The 17,172-nt window shown below is 42.7% G+C and overlaps 1 protein-coding gene across 1 annotated transcript; it reads right to left on the reverse strand.

Moving 5' to 3' along the window:
* Nucleotides 1-2,091: 2,091 nt before the first annotated feature.
* MTPAP (mitochondrial poly(A) polymerase) lies at nt 2,092-15,572 on the reverse strand. The gene is made up of 9 exons (XM_061997191.1): nt 15,401-15,572; nt 12,943-13,115; nt 12,286-12,519; nt 11,741-11,965; nt 8,428-8,639; nt 6,086-6,312; nt 4,779-4,871; nt 4,602-4,675; nt 2,092-2,912 (listed from the first exon to the last, which is right to left on the reverse strand). The coding sequence occupies exons 1-9, from the start codon at nt 15,570-15,572 to the stop codon at nt 2,574-2,576; spliced, it is 1,749 nt and encodes a 582-aa protein (XP_061853175.1). The 3' UTR covers nt 2,092-2,573.
* Nucleotides 15,573-17,172: the final 1,600 nt, after the last annotated feature.

The following is a 17,172-nucleotide window of genomic DNA, read 5'->3' on the forward strand; positions in this document are numbered from 1 at the left end:
TTCCCCCAGTGTCAGGCAGCCCACACTCTAGGGAAGCTCACGGTTGCCTCTCCACCCCAGCCAGTACAGTCTTAATGGTATCATCAAGAGCAGCTGCTCCTGGAAGGCTCCAAGCTTTGCCTGGCAGCTGCCCTCCACCTCCCCGGACTTGCAGATATCTGAAACAATCACCTTTCCATTTCCATTGCTGTAACACTGCTTTTGCCTTCTTTCTTTTCCTATCAGAAACCCACCTACAGCCATGGTAAGGGTTGAGAGTTCTTCCCCAAAGGGTCAGACCAGAGCAGTGATGCTACAAGAGCTGCATGCACAGAGGCAGCTCCTGCCCTGTCTGCCTCTCAGGGACAACACAGCCCTCATGCCTACACACATGGACAAACCAAGCAAGGGTTTCACAGTGCCTTAAATATGCAACCAAGTCACAAAGTTTATTAGTATTTTACTACAAATTTTCTGTGCCTACAGGTCAAAGCTCTTATACAATTGCTCCCATCTGTGTCAGAGTGAAGCACTGTGAATATAATGCAAGTGGGTATACACTGCCACAGCCCTGCTTCATGCTCCAGTCCCTGATAAGCTATTGCACTGCAGTGTCACTAATTTTGTTGAGTAGGATAACAGAAAATTCACAAGTACTCCAGTACTGCCCTAATCTTCACAAAGCCTCAAAGGCTATTCCTGGGGAAACACCAGAAAACGTACCTCTGTACAGATTAAGGTAACAAGAGATTACTCACAGCATCAGTGCCAAGCTTGTTAGCAAAGGCTTTGGGTTAGCACCAATAAGAAGTTACAATAAACTGCATACCAGCCTGCAAAAAGTAGTTCACCCACTAGCACCAGGATTTAGGTAGAAAAACTAAGTTTGGAAATTCAAGGCTCACCTTGAAGAATCTGAGAATTCCTGGGATCATGATAATGACTGAGTCATTCCAGAAAATATTTATGAATCAATTAGAAAGGGACACATATGGATATTATTTTAAATTCCAAATAAACTAATATGGAATTGATCCAAGACAGTCTTCCTACCACCTTTAGTCTGTCAGCTGCTGGAAAATACTCCTCCTTGTGCAGCTTTTACTTGGATAGTATGCACTCTGCCCATGGTGTTTCCAACAAGCAATGCCTCAGGGAAAAGAGAAAAGACAGTTTTAAACTGATCAGGTTACAGCGTTAGAAAGAAAGTCCCCATAAAGACCATATACCACTACATGTGAAAGAATCTCAAGTTACTGAAAATGAAACAATAATCAACACTGATGTTGCACCTGTTTGATAATCTCTGGGTTACAGCAATTCCTTGTACATCATTTATGTTCAGAACTAAAACAACAGTCTGTAGAGCTGTCACCACCATTGACAGTTTTAATGCACAAGTGGCTCTCACATCAGGCAGGGCAAAGGCTCACAAACCTACCTGGAAAATCTCTGACATCTGTCTGCTCTCCAGTTCCCTGATTGGCTTCCTTCCTTCCCTCCCTCCCCTCTTCTCTTTCCTCAGAAAACACTCCCTTTCATGGTAGATAGGCAAGGAACTCAATGCTTTAAGTACAGGAGAAGCATTGACCCTTGCTCACCCAGTTGACCTGGAAAGGAGATACTCTCTGTTCAGCTGAATATCTGAAAAACATGGCAGGAATGAGAACAGGGCTCCAGTGGGATGTATGACTCCCTACAGATCTCTGCAAGGACAGATCCCTCTGCAAGGAGTAGAGAGAGGAAGGCTTTGGTGTGGCCTCACAGACAGTAACTTTGAGTAGACTGATGTGGCAAGAAGGGCATGCAAAAGCCCCTGCCTGAACCTGAAATACAGGTTTAAAATCAAGTTGAAGGTAAAATGAGAAACATGAGTGTATATACAAGTGTGGGCGGGAACCAGTCCTATGGGTACAGAAAACAAAAAAGAATTGACTGAAGAAACTTGAGATCAGGTGGTAAACACAAAAGCAAAACCACATTTCCAACACAAACCACTTGCATTACCCTTGGAGAGCTTTATGAAACTGCAAACCCTACTATCCAATTCCATTGTCCTTATTTTGTCTTGGCACTATCTACATGAATGGAAAACAACTGCAAAAAAATAGATATATGCACTTTGGTTTTACTGGCTCCCAGAACATGTTTGGAATGGAAGCAATGGTTCTAACATTCATCTCCTTTCAAACCGCAGTTGCACTGAAACGTGGTTGTTTCTTGAGCTTTTATTTAACATATCATTTGTGTGTTAGCCAACAGAATTCCCAAAGGCTTTTTCCCATGCTCTTCCTGTCAGTCTGTTGGGGTGCTTTTTTTAAGAGTGCTGAACTGAAGGGTACTTCCAAAATGTATCTGTAAAACTTGTACTTGAATGCACATCATTCATAAAACAGATGGAAAAGTGAAGAGTAAGGAGGAGAAAAATGTACAGAAAGCAAGCAGACCTGTACAAAAAACATCAAGATGGCAAACAGAGGTCATCTGAGTCTTTTCCACTGTAATAGAAATATTAAAAGTAATGTTCTTCGGAGCGGGGGGTCACGTTCGATTCCTAAAACAGAACATCAGCCACCGTGTTTCTGTGCTGAAAGTCACTTTCCCACTGCTTTTTGTAGACTGCTTGCATTATTTAACTTTAAAGAGTCCAAGAGGCTTCTGATTGTTTCACTTCCCATTCCTTTCGTCCTGTTCTTCATCTTGCTGGGATTACTTTTTCCAAATGGTATCAGTAGGGCTGCCAGTCCCCAAGGCTCTTGATTGATCGTCCGCCGAGTTTCATCTTCCTTCTGTAGAATCCAGGCACTTTCTCTGGCTGTTGCTACAAATTTCTCCAGCTGTGGCTGATTAACATTCTTGCTGATATTAAGGTCTTGTTCAAAGGGATTCCAGATATAAAGAGGAGACGACTCAGGTTTATTTACTTCCTTTCCCTGCAGACAGAGTAAAGAACAAGCCAAAGTTGCATATATATGCATTATAGGCTGAACAAATAACAAATCATGTGAGTTATTACATTAGCATTAGGAGTAAAAGTATTTTGACCCAGTAGAGAACTTTTGGGGAAAAAAAGAAGTCATTATTAATCAAGTTAACTTTCCTGTCAACCTGACTGTATGACTCCTCTGAATTCTCTTAGTGGCAGCTTTCCTTGCCACATTCATCTTAGATTTCCTTCGAGAACACACAGCTACAGTTTAGCCTGTCTTTTTGGTCATTCTCCCATTTGCTCTTCCACAAGCCTCAGGCCTCACTCACTGCAACCTCCTATTCCTATCTCCATCTGTGTATGGGCATCGTGAGCATGCCACATTAACCTACATAACCCAGTCTGATAAACTACCATAAGCACTTAAACTGTTTAAACCATTCCTCTCACCGTGCTCATTAAGAGCTAGCATAACAAAACAAGATTATTGGCTTGGCTGTCCTCCCAGTTCAGTCTGTCTGCACAAAGCTATGCAGGTCAGAGTCCACTTTTGGGCACCTGGTATAGTACAATGCAAGCTGCTGACAACTATGTGGCTTGTTACTTAAATGCAATTCCATTTCAGTCCTCATCAGTGTTACCTAGCTGACCTGTTCTGGATTACAGAACCTCCTCAAGCCTTCCAGCACAAGCTCTAGCAGGAACCTGACCAGTTACTGCTAGTCCAGGAAGTGTTCACATATATGCTATACACTGTTGTCCCAGGGCCCTGAGGACTGACTAGTTAAACAGGAAAACATCATCAGCACAGACATTTCCCCTGACTAGCTCTGGCTCCTACACGTGTATGTTTTTGCTTGCCTTTCCTAAGGCTTAGTGGCAAACAAAAGTTCTTCAGTTGAATGAATCAGTTTCTAGGATCCACTTGCAGCAGCAAAAAGAGGAAACAGAACAGTAGGAAACACAAACAAGAGTGTGCACACAGCAACATGAAAACCCCCATCCTGTAAGCAGCCCAGCAGGAACAGGTTTGAGTTAAGCTAGTTACGTTTATACCTATTTCCACTATACTTGCACACACACGGATCAACAAATAGCATGACTTCAACTTAGAAAGTAATCCAAAGCGACAGCAGAGAACAATCACGTTATCTGTCATGCTTGCTGAGTTGTAAGTATGCTTACTGAGGGCTGACACAAATTGCAGAAAGAAACTCGAGTGCCAAAAGAAAGTTTCACAAACCAGTTTTAACTGTTAATTCACAGAGTGGGTCTGGATTCCCAACTTCAAATTCAAAGCCTGTTCTGCTACAGACTTTTGCCATGATATACTTCATGATATTTTAAAAGTTTTCCCCTCATAGAGGCAAAAAAGCTTTCACTTTTTAAAAACTGCCACTTTTATTACAGGGTTGTCATGAAAAATTATACAGACTTAGCATCAGAGTTTGTGCTTTTCAACATATCCACATAATGACATTGTAAATGTTTTTAATGGTGCTGAAAGTGATTAGGCTCTGAGAGGAAAATTCTCTTCCCTGCACAGAAAGGACTCAGTTTCTGGATAAAATCAGTTTAAATGTACTTTGTATATACAACTAAAACTGAGAAACTGTTACTTAGCATATGCAGTTTGTCAAATGGCAGACAGAGAAATTCAACTGATAATGATGAGAGATTAAAATTCATTTACCTTTCGAAGGTTTAGGGAATTCTTTCTGAAATCAAAGTTGCCAAAGTATTCAAAAAAGTCACCCAACAATGTATCTAAGGGAAAAAAACCACAATAGCCATCACTAACATTAAGGAGAAGTTTATTTTCAATGTGCTCATAAAATCTGCTTTTAAAAGTTGATGAAGATTTACCTACCAAGTGTTTCTGTGTTTTTTGTAGGTTTAATTTTGCTTAAATCGCTAACAAATGAGCAATCATATCCTCCAATTACATGTTTGTCTTTTTCACCTGAAACAAAAACCACAGGTGTATTTTGAAGTGATAAGCAATAAAATGCCCTGGTGTTTAGTAAAACTCAGGTAACAGACATGATTGAAGTCAACAAATACTATCATATCACAGAAATCAAATTAGGAGTCTCGCAAGTGAACTTGCAGGTTAAGATTCAGCTTAAGTCATTAAAGACTTAAAAGAGGAAAGTCTACATATGGATAGGCAAAGGAAAAGAAGGAAACCAATCAAGAGTGAACAGCAAACTTTTCAAAAGCCTACAGGAATAAGGTATGTGACATCTCTGTACCTCTGAAGTTACTTTTTTTAAGTAACAGACCTGGTATCTCTGCATGCAGAGCTTTATTATACACTTAACAGCACAGATCTCTGAGGTTAATACCTATATGAGGGTTTCAAAAAGATCAGACCTAAAGTGTCCACCAACTTTTCTAAAAAACTTAAAGAGAATTAGGAATATTCTTGTAAAATTTCAGGACAGGTGTTCTGGTTTAGGGATAAGAATTTTATAGAAATCTGATGGAAATCTTTCAACTGCTTTTAAAGCAATTGAACACAGACCCTTTCCTCCACTCAAAGCTTCCAAGGGAGCATGTCAATAAGCAGAAGGCATGAGTGAGGAACAAATAACTTGGGATGTCATCCTCTATGCTTTTGTAAGAGTCACTGAAGATATACACCCTGAAAGCCATGCATGAAACAGCCAGAATAGCTTGTTTGTAAAAATATAGGAATTATTTGCAGATGGCCTGAGCAGTCTCAAGGAGATTACAAATTGTGAGGTAAAAAATGTAGCCTTTCTTTTCAGCATTTGGTATCTATAAAACAATACACATCATATTGATCTGCACAAAATACTTAACAACTGCAGAGACATCTGAGATCCTACAAGTCTTTTAAAAGACAAAAATAACAAAAACTGGCCAGCATGGGAGCAAATGAATCACTTCTAATTATCTGAGGCACAGAATAAGCCTAACCTCTTCAAAAAGAATTTAGTATTGTACTGGTATGGATTTATTTTGCCTTTAAATATACATTCTTTCACCAAAAAGAACCCCAGGTAAAATTTAGATATTGTTTCAAGCTTAAAGCATACATAATATGCATCAGTATTTGAGAGCACTGAGCAATTGCTGGCTTTCTTCATCACTTCAGAGAAAAGGAATGTGAAAACCACTTCAGTAAACACAATAAAGAGCTGTCCTTACCTGCCAGTTCTTTAAGCTGGTCTAGTGTTGGAATGATAGGTGGTGACCTCTTTTGCAGAAAAAACATGACCATCATGGTCAGGGAGAAATTTGTAATCCAGGTGCCAGGAATACTGTTTGTAAGTCCATGAACACGTGCCCAGCATCGTATAGTGAACACCAGAGCTCTCACCCGGGAATCAAGGCAGCCATAAATATACAGGAGTTCGGAACATTTTATAGCAATGCTGAAGAAGAAAAGCAAAAGACATGTAAATGATGAGAGAATTGTGAAGAACCAGATGCAGTGTTTGTTGCTGAGCCATAGAGAACCAGTTATAAGGCAAGAGCATATCATAAAATCATAGAATCATAAAATAGGAGGTTGGAAGGGACCTTTAGAGATCCTCTAGTCCAAACACCCCTACAGAAGCAGGTCCACCTCAATCAGGTCACACAGGAATGCATCTAGGCAGGTCTTGAAGACCTCCAAGGAAGGAGACTCCACATCCTCCCTGGGCAGCCCCATAAGAAAGCCTACAACATTCAATTTTTATGTATTTAAAAAACTTAGAGGAGAATGGCTAAAATTGTCCAGGAGGAAATACCTAGTCATTTTCCATTGCAAGGAGGATACAGTTATAGGTAAATAATAATATTGCATTTGTAATCTTTCCCGTTTCCTTGTTTCACATCACAGTGGGAGAAAAAACAAACAGACAAAAAACCGCTATCAAGTATTCAGGAGTGCATCTATGCAGAATCAAGGCAAAACCCATAATTTAGCCACAACTGCCTTTGAGACACATTAAGTAGCATTTCTATCCTAACGTATAGTAAAATACGAACTACAACTTCCTCTGTAACTTTAATCGAAAAAGTAATAAAATAATGCACTGAAAAAATACATGAAGCACAGAGACACAATGAAATCTGCAAATTTTCAAATGACCTTTGGTTCTGCTGGAAAAAAAAAACCACTCAACTATTCTGGAAGGATACAGAGTTTCATATGGATCAGGTTTTGATCCGCTTCGTCATAGGGTCACACAAATATTCATGTAGTGATGGGAGGACAAGGACAAGTAAAAACAGGGAATAAAATGGAAGCAAGATGTGAGAGCAAAACTTACTTTGGGGTCAGTTTTAGTCTAAAGTGGTTGTTGAACTACAAGGGCAAGAGTTTTGACTCCTAGTCTTGCACTGAAACCTCCTAAAAACCCAGCATGGCATTTTGGGGAAGTTTGCTGTTTATTGTTTTGTAACACCTTTACTTCTAAAATTTCAACTGTTAAGTGCTTTCTTGTGTCCACAGAGGTCTGTTATCACTCCCAAAGATAACAAGACAAGATACACAGTCCCAACCAGCCAAAACATCAGCAGAGAATTACAAGGAAGCCTGCACAGAGCTGCATGTTGACTTTCACTGGGGCTGCACCTGCATATGCTGAAGTAATTTTATTGGAGGATATTTGCTCTGAAACAGAACTTTAGGTAATTCAGAAAACTAATTCTAGGATCTAATTGTATCTGATGGAGACAAATCACAACATCTGCACTGAAAGTCATATCAAAAGTATTTTGAAACACAATTGCTCATGTTTTCCTACTCCCTAACAACAATTTTACAGCTGTCCTAACAACACTGGAAAGGTTGGTACCTCATTTCTGGTTATGTACCTCATGCCAAGGCTATGGATATATACTGGATTAAGGCATGTATACCTCAATAAGTGACAGCAAACCAAATTCTGTGCTTTGCTATCAATCAAAAGAGTTCGAGCTGGAAGAAGAAAAACAGATGCAGAGAAAGGGATTTCTAAGAAGCCTGCTCCCTCTGTTGGGCACTGCTGTGAAAGGCCTCAAATGATAGTAATGCTTTAGATTCATGTTTCTGATGCAGTGAGTTAAATTTAGCATTCAAGGTACCTTGCCAGCAGACAGGGCCCTTAAGATGAAAGAAAAGGACACCAAACTAACTAGAAGTCCAATCACTGAAAATAACCCAATGGAGCTCCTTAATCTGGACAGCAACCAAACAAAGGTTGTGCATGTACTCACATATACGATGGGAAGTAATGACTAATGAATGCTGCCTTCTTTCAATTCCTTATAAGCCAACCTTACTGTACAGAGTGGTTTTCAAGTCTTCAGTTTCAGCTAGTAAGTATTTCCTATGCTGGAGAAAGACATCTTAAGCACATTAAAACCTAAGCTCTAGAAGTTGAAAATACCTGTTTTGCTTTCAGAGCCAACGTTCACATTTGTTAAGACCAGAAAAGGGAGTAAACAGCTTTCATTACAGGTTTACAGAAAGTAAGTACATTAGCATTCTTCCTCAACTTTTTAAAACCAGGTCTCACCTGTTGCTCACTGACAGATCACACTGGAATCCTGTGGGTTGATGGAAAAACTTCACCAGCGGGCAGCGAGCGTTGAGTATCTTCTGCACGTTCACATATCCGGGACCAAAATTATCAAGGCAATCACCAATCACAGAAAGAATTCTCTGAGTTGCTAATCTTTCAGATGGTAACCTTCTCATCTGATATTCCATTTCAAAGGGACCTTTTTTCTAACATAAAATTTTAAAAGTAAACTGTTAGTTCTGGAACCAAAGAGACATATAACAATACTAACAAAACCAATCAGATCATCATCTTTAGAGTGTAAAGCCTGTGCTTGCACACAAAAGCCTCACTGCACCACAGAGTGTAAGTGACAACTGGTATCTCTCAGTGGGACCAGTACTGTTTAATATCTTCATCAATGATATATGTAGTACTGAGTGGTGCATTTGACACACCTGAAGGACAGGTTGTGTCCCAGAGGGACTTTGACAAGCTTGAGAAGTGGGCCCATGTGAACCTCATAAAGTTCAAGAAGGTCAAGTGCAATGTCCTGCAGCTGGGATGGGACAATCTGAAGCACAAATACAGGCTGAGGGATGAAGGGACTGAGAGCTGCCCCACAGAGAAGAACTTACTAGATGAGAAGCTGGACATGAGCTGTCTATGTGTGCTGACAGCTCAGAAGGCCAACTATACTCCAGGCTGAATCAGAAGAAGCATGGCCAGCAGGTTGAGGGATTCTGCTCCTCTGCTTCGCTCTGCTGAGGCTCCACCTGAGGTACTATATCCAGCTCTGAGGTCCTCAGGACAGGAAAGACCTGGACCTGTTTGAGAGGGTCTCCAGGAGCCACAGAAATGATCAGAGAGACCGAGTACCTCTCCTGCTAGGAAAGGCTGAGAGAGTTGGGTTTGTTTGTCCTGGAGAAGAGAAGGTTCCAGACCTTATTGTGGCCTTTCAGTACTTAACGGGAGCCTAAGAAAGATGGGGACAGGGCTTGTTTTAGCAGGGCCTGTTTTGATATGACAAGGTGTAATGGTTTTAAACAAAAAGAGGGTAGATTCAGATTAGATGTAAGGAAGACATTTTTTTTATGGTGAGGCTGGTAAAACACTGGCACAGGCTTACCAGAGAGGAGGTAGATATCTTGATCCTGGAAATGTTCAAGGTCAGTCTGGATGGGCCTCTAAACAACCCGCTCTAGTGGAAAGTGTCCCTGCTCACTGCAGGAGGTGTTGGGCTAGATGACCTTTAAAGGTCCCTTCCAACCCAAAACACTCCACGATTCTGTGCTTCTAGCACCATGACACACCGCCTATTAACCTGCCATGTAACCTAAAAACACAGGCTCAGGCAGTATGCCTGCTGGCTTTTGCTACAGCCTCCCCATGATAGTCTGTCAACCATCCACAAGTAACCACAACTCCTAGTAACTCTGTCCATCATCAGATAAAATTCCCAGTAGAACTTCCTTTTCTACAGAGGATGAATACTAAAGAAAACATCTAGTTAAAAAACTGTCTAGAAAATAGTTTATACTATATCAAGTAGCTGATATCCATTGCTCTCCCCTCATCTAGCCAGCCAGTTATTCTCTCACAGAAGGCTATCAGGTTGGTCAAGCAGGATTTCCCCTTGGTGAATCCATGTTGACTCCCCCTGACAACCATCTTTTCCTTCATGTGTTTAGAGATGGCATCCAAGATGAACTGTTCCATCACCTTTCCAGGGATGGAGGTGAGGCTGACCATCCTGTAGTTTCCCAGCTCCTCCTTCTTGCCTTTGAGGACTGGAGTGACAGTGGCCTTCCTCCAGTCCTCAGGCCCCTCATTGGTCCTCCGCAATTGTTCTGTTCTGACTTACAAGTTACAGTATGGACCAAGATACCATTAGGATTAAATTTATTGTGTGCATTGAAAAAAGCAATACTGGTGACTGAATATTGTGTACTGGAAGTCTTGTAGCCCTCCAACTTCTCAAGTTGCCTCTCCAACTGATGCAGATTTTATACTTTGGTCAGCAAATTCAAGTGAGTGTATTTCAGTTTCAAGCCTCTACACTTGCTTAGTAATCACCACTTGTCTTAGCACTTGCTGTTGTATTATAAATGAGGCATTCAACTAATTTCGGGGGACCAAGTCCCAGGGATCTGTCATCTTGTTCCCCCAAGCATCTAATGTTTACTTACACCAGCTTATGCTCAGGTTCCTCTCAAGACTAAGCCACTGGTTCCCTTCACAATGCAAATTGTGTGCTGTTAACATGATTACTTTCTTTGGCAGACAACACAAACAGTAACATGTGTGCCAACTGCAACCTAGTACTTCATTAGTACTTTTTCACTAGTACTTCTTCACTAGTACTATACCAGGTCTTAAACCGTGACACCCTCACACACATTTTATTTGTATTCAATATTTAGTGTGTATTCACTCCTCAGCACGTAATTCAGTAACTCTTCTGTACCATGAAGCCAACTCTTCAAACTAAGAAAAAGACCCTGGCAACCCTCCCAAAATGCACACACATGCATACACACACATAATTATTGTCCTTCAGAACATGGAGGACCTGACAAGCAAAGCCAAGCTCTAAAACTGCATGCATGAAGCCCAGCAGCTCCAGAGAATCATAGAATCATTGAATGGTTGGAAGGGACTTTTAGAGATCATCTAGTCCAAACCCCCTTGCAGAAGCAGGTTCACCTAGATCAGCAACGCGTCCAGGTGGGTCTTGAAGACCTCCAAGGAAGGAGACTCCACACCCTCCCTGGGAAGCCTGTGCCAGGGCTCCCTCACCTGAACAGTAAACAGTTTTTATGTTTAAATGAAACTTTTTGTGTTCCAGTTTCATCCTATTACCCCTTGTCCTGTTGCTAGATACAATAGAAGGGGATGCCTCAACCTCCTGACACCCACTATTTATATACTTATAAATATTAATGAGACCCCCCCCCCAGTCTCCTCTTCTCTAGACTAAACAGCCTAAATAGATAAGAAGCCTAAACAGAGAAGAAAACACAAGGTCTGACATTGAAATGTGATAATTTCAGAGGATGTGAGATTTTTCACAGTGAAATTCACCCTAACAGTACAAAGTGTAAGTATACACAGAATAATTTTCTTCCTATTGCAAGAAACATCTCTTTCACATCACATGCAGCTTTTGGAAGTCTTCAAATCCAAATATTCAAATAAACTTGTTCATAGTCTACTGTAGATCTCATGTAAAACCTGACTAAATAAACCGATTGCTGTGTGTGAAACCGCAAATGAGCTGCGCTGCTGAAGGAATCCAACAGGCTGAGGATGCCCAGCATAACCTTACCGCTTTTGTAGCATGCTTTTGTGTGTCGTGGAAGTCCAGGAACATGTCCACATCACATCCCAGTTTGCCAAAGGTGTTGACTGAAGAGCCAAATGGCTTTACTGTGCTGTCTGGAAAATATGCACGTGTGAAGTCCCGAATCAGAGAACAGGCCAGATATCGGAGCTTGGTATTTTCTTCTGTAAGCTGATGCTCATTCAGCAGAATGTACATCTGACTGCTTATCTAGTTAAGAAAACAAACACTGTAAAAGTACAATGACCCATCTTCTATCTATTGACTTCTATTTTTATCTGGTTGATATCATGGGAAGATTATTTCTTTTAACACAACAGGTTTATTTCATACAGAAAAGAAATGATTTTCACAATTACTAATTCCATCTATTTCTTTCAATGCAAGAGAATCATTCACACACAATTCTAACAGGGGTTACTTTTTTTAAACAGAAATAAATTGCTTTATAAGTTGCACACAACCACTTGAAAATCTGAAACTGACATGGTTTATTTTTAATTGAGAGAGGTCTAGAAACCTCAACTTACACTGTCTGCCTGACAAAGCTTTTGAATGAGCTCCTTCAATGGAATGTGAGATTGAGGAGAGAGGTGGATTGGTGTCTCTTCAGCAGCTTGACTCACTGGGTTTTTCATTGTGAAAGTAAAAAGTCTGGATTTAAATGGGACAACATGATGGTCTGCAGCACTTGGGATTCCAATAGCATCCTGCAATGAAGCTATACTGCTCCTTTCCGAAAATTCTATGACAGCATGGATACCCTAAAATATTAACAACAAAAACAGACAGGGTTAGATAAATGATACAAGCCTTGAACTGATAATATTCAGATTTTCCTGGGAGTACCAAGACAATTTAATGTGACTGAAGCTGAATGCTACATTCTGCACCTCAACACTCTTTAGACGCTTCTTCATATGAGGCCAAAAATATTCAAGATATGTTATTCTTGGCTGCAAGTGCTAAAAAAGAAACTTCCAAAATCCATTTTGGTTGCCAGCTGTTCCTTAGAGGTGTTGGTTAGCTGAAAATCTGTTGCTCAGCAACTCGTGCACATTAACAAAGATAAAAGCTAGTTTAATAAACTAATTATCTAGAAACAATTTGCTTAACTTGAATGTATGAGACTTTGACCAAATTCTTTGTCTAAGTTTAACAATGTAAACTAAAATCTAATTACTTACACGATTTTCAAAAAAGAAATGACTCTTAACGTTCCCATGACTGGATAAATATTGTAATAATTTATTTTCATTAAGTTTTGATGGGCACTTAATTAAAACAATCCTTTCTGCTTGCTCCAGTCGTTCTGTTTGGACCTCAGTGAATGTCTTCTTTCTGCTGTTGACTTCAGCATCTGTGAGAAAAAGAAATAAGCATCAAGGATTTTCTATATAAATGGAAAGATTTAAAACTAATTTTAGCACATTTAATCTCTTCCTCTGGATTGAAAACTGAAGAAAAGTCTGTTCTGGCTCTCAAAGACGGTTACAGCAAAAGAGAAAACAAGAACGAATGAAAGGCACAAGCATAAGTGTGTTTCTTTCACAAAAGCACACATCTGTGAGAATGTGGGATAGGTAGAAAACACTACTGACTTCCCTTAATGCCACAGGAAGCTTGATGATACAAAGTATCTTTGCTCTTTGATTTGCTATTCACCGTGAAAAAACTCAGCACAAACAGCCGGACTCTACATAGGAGCCTGGAAATACCAACTAGGGTATGAGGGAGAGCCAGAGCTGAGGCAAGCTGCACTGAAAGGATAATCTCTCCCAGCTACCACAAAACCAGCACTTTCACCTTCAGAACAATTCAAGACTTGCTTATTTTTACAACTCATCACCTTATTTTACAGTAAACTCCCACTCAACATTTTCATTTAATACTATGCTTTCATCTCTTCTACTACAATAAACCCACAGATGAGTCACATCTCACCACACTACTGGCAATCTATATTGCTGCCGACAGCCTACAGAACTAACACGGAAATGAGACACACTGGAACATCCAGAAACAAGGACATTTCTTTCTTGATTGCATACAGGCAATATTGTACACGGCCTAAATCTGAAATCATAGTCACTTCCCTACCTAATTCCCAAACCAATCCCTTGAGTATAGGGTATTTCCACAGCCTGTGAAGCTGCTCCCTGTTAATTCTGACATTTGTTAACTCAGACTGGGAAGCTGGAGGACATGCAGTTATTTCCCTGCAGCTACTACCTGCTGCAGGAAGACTCAATAGAGAGCTCTTCATTCTATGTTTTTGACTTGGAGGAACCTAGAGGACATTATGACCTCCAGAAAGTCTTAATGATCCTCTAATGACACTTGTTAGCATTTGCTATTATTTCTAAGAAATCTTTTCTTTCACTTTCTTATTGTGCTCTCACACAAGCTGTAATACCCAAAGTAGTTGTTTCAATAGCTTAGTTTGATACAACCTTTTTTACCAGAAACAAAAGAGGCAGTTTGTGAAGATGATGAATGTCTCATTTTCTGTGGGGGCAGAGAAACGTGAAGTGACTGAGATAGAGAAAGGCCAAGTCCCACGGATGAGTGATACAATCAGGAGATGAACTCTGACCTTCTCACTCCCACAGTTCTCTGCATTAGGCCTGAGTGGCTATGTGATTCTTGCCTAATTTACTACCTGGAAGTGCTTAGTTCCTATAGCAGAAGGTGTGCTTTAACATCTCTTTCTGGCTCTGCTGTAATTTCTATGGTCCGAGCATAGCACAGATGCAGCTGATCACACCCAAATGGTGGGTTTGACCATTTTAAACACAGGAGAGAGAGTCCTTTTTGCTTTCTTCCCCTGTTCCATACAGTATTTCCAGCTAGCAACAGAGTTCTACAATCACTTTGAACAGAAGCAGCCCCATCCTCCACATGGTGCTGGTGCTGATTCCAAGGCTGCCCTCTGCATGCTGAAGCTCACGTAAGGACCTGCATAGTCATGCAGCAAACCAGGAGAGACTGGTGATGGAATTTATACAGCAAAATGAGAACCATTAACTGAAACCTGGAATTGTTATTTAACCTAATTTGCTGCGTATTTGTTAGCATGAAGACACGAACAGCAAAAGACCGCTGCTTTTGTGAATCTGTGGCAATATAGCTTGATCTTCTCTCTTTAAAAAATGCTGGTTACCCAGTGGTTTTCAAGCTCTGAAACATGAATGGAAGCATAAGCAGAGGCCTCAGGCTCACATGAACTGCAAGCTGCGCCTGAGCTACAGCACATCAACAACCGACAGTCCTCGCTAGTTCTTGGCTGAAGACACGGCAACGATCACACGTCTCCTGAATCTTTTTAAGGGCGTTTCTGGGCAATAACCACGCTCCTTTGGTTCACCTGCTAGCTACGTTTAGCAGGCAAGGCTCAGGCAAGGCCAGCGGGTTCCGGCCTCCCGGACCGCAACCCAGCGCTGCGGCCGGGGACGCACAGGCCGCCGCGGGCAGCGGCTCCCGAGCCCAGGGGAGCGCATCACGCCTGGGACGCCGGCGATGCCCGGCGCCGAACCGTTCCCCGCAAACACGTCGGGCGGCCGCTCCACGCCGTCGCCTGACCTCGTGGTGCCCCCGGGGAGAAGGGCCCGCCGGCGGGGCCCCGCGGAGCGCGGCGGTGCCTACCTTCGGCCGGCTCCTCCGCGGGGGCCGCGAGCGGCGCTCTCCGCGCGGCGGCGCCTGAGGAGGCGGCGCGGGCCCGGCCGGCACGCGCACAGCCGCCGCCCGCGGCCGGGCCGGGCAGGGACAGGCGGCCCCGCAGCACCGACAGCGCGCGCCCGCCCGCGCGGAGCGCCATCGCCGGGCCGCCACCCGCCTCCGCGCACGCGCCGCACCGCGCCGCACGGCGGCCCGCGAGGATCAAACTTCCTCCGTCTGGCTGCGCGGCCGCTCCCCAGCACACCGCGCCGGCGCCGCGTTACCGGCGCGACCGACGTCACCGCCCGGCCATGCGCCCACTGGCGTGAGGGAGCAGATGTGACCGGCCAGCTCCAGCAAGGCCCGAGGCGTGTAGGTGCGGCAGCAGCCCGCTCCAGGCAGAGAGAATAGGCGGAGCTCCTCGGGCTGGGTGCGGGCAGCCTCCTGCCCTGGGCGGACAGGGCCCCCGGGCCGTCCCTCACATGAGCCTCATCGGCCAAGGGCAGGAGGGTAAAGGTGGCCGTGGACGTGAATCCCAGGGGGCCAATGGCCAAGGCGGTGGGGGCCGAGTGTAGACTTTGGCAGGCTGGCTACGTAAGAAGAGGAAATACAAGGATTGGTGCTGTGCCAGGGTGCATAAGCAGAGTTCCCGTGCAGAAGGCAGTAGTCACCCGCGGGATCAGCAATGCAGAGGCTTGGGCACAGAGCCACAAGGTACCCGCCAGATACTCATTGGCCTACGACATGGTTCCCCAGCCACAGACTGAAGGAGACATTGTTTTCCTTAGTGTTTAAAACCAGTCATTTGTGTAAAACTTGTGGGCTCATCCACAGTGTGTGTTAGGGTCTATGTCGCTACTTCTGGTAGCAGGTCTTCACTGCAGAGCTGTAAACATGGTAGCCTGTCCTAGTAAGGTCTGTAAAAAGTTGATATGACCTAATTGTCTTGAGTTTGTACCCAATGATAGGACAAGGGGCAATGGCTGTAAGTTGGAACATAAGTTCCAAAGAAATACAGGGAAGAATTTCTTCACTATGAGGGTAAGGGGGCACTGGAACAGGCTGCCCAGATGTGTTGTTGAGTTTCCTTCCCTGGAGACATTAAAAATCCACTTAGATGAGTTCTTGTGTTACCTACTCTAGGAGCTCCTGCTCTGGCAGGGGAGTTGGACCAGATGATCTTTCAAGGTCTCTTCCAGCCCTTGAGATTCTGTGACAATCCTCAAGACAGAGAGTAGATGTTTTTTAAAATACTATGTTTCAATTTATACCCTACATATGCATGCCACGGAGCAGAAATTTGTATTTCCTCCATCTCTCCAAGGTGAGTTTCCTCTGGAATCCTATGACTTGACCTTCTTAAATTCCTTGATGTGGAGAAACTCCTCTCTTCACCTTTGAAGCTGGTCTAAAAAAAGGAAAATGATTTCATTAGAATTAATTGTGGGTTTAGGAAAACTAATAACCCAAGCGAGTGCATGAAAGAGGATACGTAAGGTATGCTAGTGTGGGAGCATGTTGAGGATGCGTTACTCAGCCTTAACCTCCCACTTTCAAGATGCTGCCAATTCCTCCCTTTCCTACACCTGGCCTCTCTCCTTTTTACCTCTCCTATACCCTGCCTTGTTCCCCAGTCCCCTTCATTTCCTTGCTCTGTTTTTTCTTCCTTTAACAATTTTCAGCTTTCTTGTCTTATTTTCACAAACAATCCTTAACAAGTGCAACTTGTTGTAGTAGTGCAGTTGAACAAGGTCAGACTC

The sequence above is a fragment of the Colius striatus genome, chromosome 5, assembly GCF_028858725.1.
Source record: "Colius striatus isolate bColStr4 chromosome 5, bColStr4.1.hap1, whole genome shotgun sequence".
In the NCBI taxonomy this organism is placed as follows: domain Eukaryota; kingdom Metazoa; phylum Chordata; class Aves; order Coliiformes; family Coliidae; genus Colius; species Colius striatus.